Genomic DNA, 5684 nt, shown 5'->3' with positions numbered 1-5684 from the left:
GCCCACGGACACTTCAGACCCCGCCCCCTGCCGGCGGGGAGGAGCTGCGCCTGGCGGAGCGCTACCGAACCGCACCACTCGCTCGGCAGGTGTCTGGTCAGTTGGTCCCCAGAAGGGACTGCAAAGGCCGGGTTTTCGGCCGTTCTTTTATCCCTTTCTCCCTCCTTCCTTCACTTAAATTCGCTTTTTCTAAACCCAATTTAATAACCCACTTATACCCCTGCTCCCGGTGGAATCTTTATGAGGCCGGAACCATGTGTGGTACGGCGCTGGCGGGCGGAGGACTGTTTAGGTTAAGGACCACCAGATCTCTGTGAAGGGGTAGTCGGAACAGTTCCGGGGGTAGTCGGAACAGTTCCGGGGGAAGAACGCTTCTGTAAAGTCTTCGTCTTCATCTCCAGATATGCATCGGCAGAATTTTCGACCCCCGACTCCTCCTTACCCCGGCCCGGGTGTAGGAGGTTGGGGTAGCGCGAGCAGCTTCCGGGGTACCCCAGGCGGAGGCGGACCACGACCGCCCTCCCCTCGGGACGGATACGGGAGCCCGCACCACACATCGCCGTACGGGCCCCGGTCTAGGCCTTACGGGAGCAGCCACTCTCCGCGACACGGCGGCAGCTTCCCCGGGGGCCGGTTCGGGTCGCCATCCTCTGGCGGCTACTCTGGCTCCTACTCCAGGTCCCCCGCGGGGTCCCAGCAGCAATTCGGCTACTCCCCAGGGCAGCAGCAGACCCACCCCCAGGTAATAGCGTTTGCCGAACTCTTACTGTATGGCAGGCCAGGTACTAATAATCCCTTTACGTGAATTATTTTGTTTAATCCTCTATGAAGTGAGCCCCTTTTGCAGGTGAATAAACTGAGGTTCAGAGAAGTTAGGTAACTTTCTTTTTTTACCCTGGAAAGTGGCAAAACTGTACTTTTAGAATCCTCGTGGTTTTAGCCGCTACACTGCCACTCATTCACAGATTTCCCTAATCCTCTCTCCTTTGTCAGGGGCCTTGCCAAATGGTCTCAGTAAATTATTCTGAGCCCCAGGTCTCCGAGTGGAAAAAGCGAATGAATTTCCAGCATGTAGCTAATCTAGGTTATAGAACTGGTTATAGGCTGTTACCGTCTTCCTACTGCTAGCACTTTTTCCCTTTTCCTTTTTTTTACCCCCTCAGCCTTTGTTTTCCAACTACACTGGCTTCTGCTCCAAGCCTTCTCAAGGAAAAACCGTTGCAGTAGGGGAAGTTTCCCGTTCCTCTCAGTGAGAATGAATATGGGAGATGACTATTTCTGGTGTGTTAGGATTTCTGTGGTTCACGACTTGAATGTATTCGGTGCTTTTCCAACTTTCTTATGCTAAACCAACTCCACCTCTGAGTCTGGAGCTAGTGAGATGGCAAAGTTCTAGGAATTTTGAAGCTGTAGGGGTAAAAAGTTTTTTTATCTAGAAAAAATATGGAAATTTGAGGAAAAATTGAAATACAATTATTTAATCACCAATTACATACGAGAACTGCAAAGTTGCATTAGAAACCTAGAAGTGTTTGAGGTGACAATGGACATGGAATTATTAGTAAACCAGCATATCAAATTTGTTTAAATACTTTTTAAAAACAAAAACACTACATTGAAGGAAAACTTTACAATTGAACATATTTCAGTTCAAGGCACAACTTTTAACTAACAATGTGATCCTGGCTAGCTTTTAAAGAAAAGTGCAAGTTATCTCTATTAACTGATGGTTTTTTTCCTAAAGGGTTCTCCAAGGACATCTACACCTTTTGGATCAGGGCGTGGTAGAGAAAAAAGAATGTCTAATGAGTTGGAAAGTTATTTCAAGCCTTCAATGCTTGAAGACCCTTGGGCTGGCCTAGAACCAGTATCTGTAGTGGATATAAGCCAACGATACAGCAATACTCAAACATTCACAGGCAAAAAAGGAAGATACTTTTGTTAACATTTCTGAAATTCAACTGGAAGCTTCATGTGTCAGGAACATCTTGGACAAAAGTTGTACTTGTGTAATTAAGTTAAACCCTAACATGGTGAATAATTATTTGGGTCTTCTTGGTATTTTTCATCTTATCGAATATTGTTGGTAGTAGAGAAGACATATGGTGGGATAATTTGCAATATTTAGTTCTGGAAGTGCCTACTACACTTTAGAAGATTTACAATTTCCAAATATTTAACATTCTTGGTTATATAATGGACATTTGTCTTTTAATATTTTTCCATTGTCTTAAAATAAAACATTTGGTCTTTCCAGCTATAATTGTGGTTCTGTCATATGCTAAAGAAGTAGGATTATTAAAATAATGCTTTGTAATCACTTAGAATTCATAGGTAAATGTTTTGCCAACTATTTTGAAAATAAAATAGATAAACCATCCTCTTGAGCTGTAGACAGTTCTATATTTGTTTGTAGGGAAAGAAGGGTAAAGGAAAAGACTTAAGGAGATTTCTGTTCCTTACAGCCATTGTTCTATGCACATATTTTATGTAATGCTTTCGTAAAAATACATTGAAACTTGATTGGAAGTCAGAGAAACTTAAGTAAAAGAGTTTTGATACCCTTCATACATATTTAACTAGAAAGGGCAAAGATACACTTCTTGCAATTTTTTTTGTCTGACTTTCTTAACATCTCTCAGTATGGTAGAGTCATTTTCTCTTGAGGCCAAGGAATGTGGCTACCAGCAGTCTCAAATCACTTCATTGTGAAGAAGACATTTCCCAAGTCTGTCAATCCCAGGAAAGACAGATTGGCCATGCTCAGATTATGTTTCTGTAGTCCTGATCCAATAAATATGACCAAAGTAGTAAGGCCTAATTAGTTTGGATAATGGACCCACTCCTATTATGAGACAGAGTCCTGTGATCTTCAGCCCCGCTAAGCCTACCTGGAGTAGAGAAATGGTTATCCACAGGATAGAATGCTATGTATATTTACCTACAGTAACAGAGAAGAGATTTTTTTTCCACCAACTCTTTAAAGTCAAGTCTTAACATCCAGGCTTTTTAGATATGTTAAGGTCACAATACATGAAAATAGAGCTAGCTTAAATTTTGTTTAAGCATTCGCAGAAATGTCTAAAAATGAAATAGTCATACTACGTAATTGAGCCATACCCTGTTCTACTTGTTAGATCTTTCACAGAGGCAAAAAAGAAAATGGGAAGGGAAGGATTTTAGATTAATAAAATCTATGATGCCCAGGAGTACTGCTGCCAGTTACTATCTGGATGCGTTATATAACTTCTCTATGCCTCAGTTTTCTCATATGTAAAATGAAATTAATAGCACTCATGTAATAGAGGTGTATTTAAGAACAAAATGGATTTACATTGTAAACTCTTAGGCCAGAGCCTGGCACATAGTACTCAATAAATCATAGCTGTTTCTCACTCACCCCTATATCCTCAGTTCTTAGACTGATGCCTGGAAAATAGTAGGCGTTTAGTAAATATCTCCTGTATATTAAAAGGATAGTAAATTAATGATTTTTCTCAATATTTTAGAGGAAATGTCTTTTTTCCCTACCATCTTTCTAGATGATTCGAGGTCATGATGTGATGAAAATTAGAGTAATAGAACACTTTTATAAACGTCTTATTGAACTTTGTAGGTAAGAAGTGTTATCTTTAGGAAATGGTTTTTGAAAATAATTATTAAACCATCTCGAGATAACTGGGTTGTTGGCAAAGATAAGAAAGGGAGGATTTTTGTGCTAACGTATTCATACAATATTTAGAAAACTCTCAAATTGTAACTTCTCATGGTTTATGTTTATTTTACTGCTTTATGGGTGTAATGTTAAACAACTAAATCTATTTTCCCCCCCTCCCAAGTTACCAACGTCTATTTTCAGATGTCTGAATAATTTTAAGAGAAACATTTTTTTTGTGGTCAGGAAAGGTGCATTACTGCATTCTAGTTGGTCAGGTATTCAGTTAGCAAAGTTCTTTTGACATTGATATTTTGGGTTGCTTCTATTAATAGCCTATTTTTGTTTAGCTGAATGAAAGAAATGGATTATCCTTTTAAATAAAAAATGATTTTTTTAGTTTTCCAGAATATTTTTATGTCTACAGAAATGCTAAATAATTTTGTTAGAAAAATTTAGTTAAGTATGCATCTTAAATATTCTTATAATTTAAGAATGGAAAAATAATCTATAGCTCGGTCATCAAACAATAGTATGTATACTCCTAAGAGTATTCAACTTTCCAAAGAACATGCAGGCATAGATAGCATTAAGGGAATCCAGCACCAGATTCTCAATTCCTGTATGTACTCTTGTTAAAACTGATCTGCCTAAAGAATATTTCTATGATCAATGGTTTATGCCAGTTCTCCATTTTTTTCTTCTGCCTTTTTATAATCACCCTTCCCTGCTTTATAAGAGAAATCTATGGCAAGTTATATTTTTCAAAAATAATCCCAGTAGTATTTCAGATCTCACATACTCTACCATAACCATGCCATCACCGTCCCAAAAAAGGGAATTATGTCCCTTCTCTTTAACCTGAGCAGACTTTTCCTTTCTGTCCACCAAGGAAGTATGGTGGAATTTTGTGTATTTTCATAATGGATGAAGTGTTATATTGGAATGGGTTATATTGGCCCACATAGAGGTGTTCAGAATTTAGATGTGTTGTCAAGTAGGGAGATAGAATGATGACAGTTTGTTTAATGACCTTGCCTTTTTTATCTCTTGACTATTCAAAAAAATCATTTTTCCTATGGGTGAATAGTTTGAAAGTAAAGCAAAGAGAGCATGAGGGAAAGCCACCTTATTTTGAAGTAACAGAAGGTCACTTGCCTAATCTATCTTAGAATTAAAATATTCAAGATTGGTATAAAAGCATGATGGATTTTGGTGAATCTGCTATCAAGTAAACTGTCTTCATCATTATCGATAATTGTAAAGAGCCCAAGGTATATATCTCAAACCTGTCTCAGCATAATTTGCATGATTTCAAGGAGGAGGAAGTTAAAAATTTCATATTTATTTCTGACATATTAACATTACATCTTTAAGTTGAAAGGTCATATTTTAGAGGTAAGTTCATGGTTTTATATTTCCTAGAGCATTTTTAAGATTCTTAGACAAAACTTTTTATTAACCTTTGCCAAGATTATTATTAGATTCTGTAAATTCATATTAATTTTGGTCCAAGTTTCCTGCTTATCTCTGAGCCATTTCTCTGCTTTTTGTTGTTGTTGTTGTTCCTACATGTATTTAGGTTTAAATTCACAAATATGTTGTGGATTTTACTGTAAATAAAACAATAGTCATCAGTAGTAGTCATAAAACATAATAGGTACCATATACCTTGCATAAGGCCTGAAGTTACTAGTTATCCTCTGTCTTTTTGCTCTTAATTTTCACAGTGTAATCTAATTTTTCTAAGACACTATTACATGATTCATCATAATTTACCTTAGTAAAAACACTGCCAACTAAACTATGATATGTCATTGATTATAAACTGCATCCCAATTTCAGAGTTGTTAAAATGTGTGTTTTAGTTTGATAAAATAGCATAAACAATACTTTTTAAAGCAGAACATATACTTAATATAAGTCTGGTCATAAATGTCCATAAAATATCATCTTAGGACATAGTGCAATTAACTTTAGAAAACTAGCTTTACTTAATTAGGATTAACTCTTCTCAGATTTTTATATT

General features: G+C 37.4%; 1 protein-coding gene across 1 annotated transcript; it reads left to right on the top strand.

Annotated features, from left to right (window-relative positions):
• Nucleotides 1-351: 351 nt before the first annotated feature.
• LOC107512717 (M-phase specific PLK1 interacting protein) lies at nt 352-3501 on the top strand. Its single transcript, XM_016148532.2, has 2 exons — nt 352-742; nt 1745-3501. The coding sequence occupies exons 1-2, from the start codon at nt 404-406 to the stop codon at nt 1943-1945; spliced, it is 540 nt and encodes a 179-aa protein (XP_016004018.2). The 5' UTR covers nt 352-403; the 3' UTR covers nt 1946-3501.
• Nucleotides 3502-5684: the final 2183 nt, after the last annotated feature.

Source organism: Rousettus aegyptiacus, unplaced genomic scaffold (assembly GCF_014176215.1).
Source record: "Rousettus aegyptiacus isolate mRouAeg1 unplaced genomic scaffold, mRouAeg1.p scaffold_m13_p_13, whole genome shotgun sequence".
In the NCBI taxonomy this organism is placed as follows: domain Eukaryota; kingdom Metazoa; phylum Chordata; class Mammalia; order Chiroptera; family Pteropodidae; genus Rousettus; species Rousettus aegyptiacus.
Note: the sequence above shows the minus strand (reverse complement) of the source record. Positions and strands in the feature narration are given on the sequence as shown.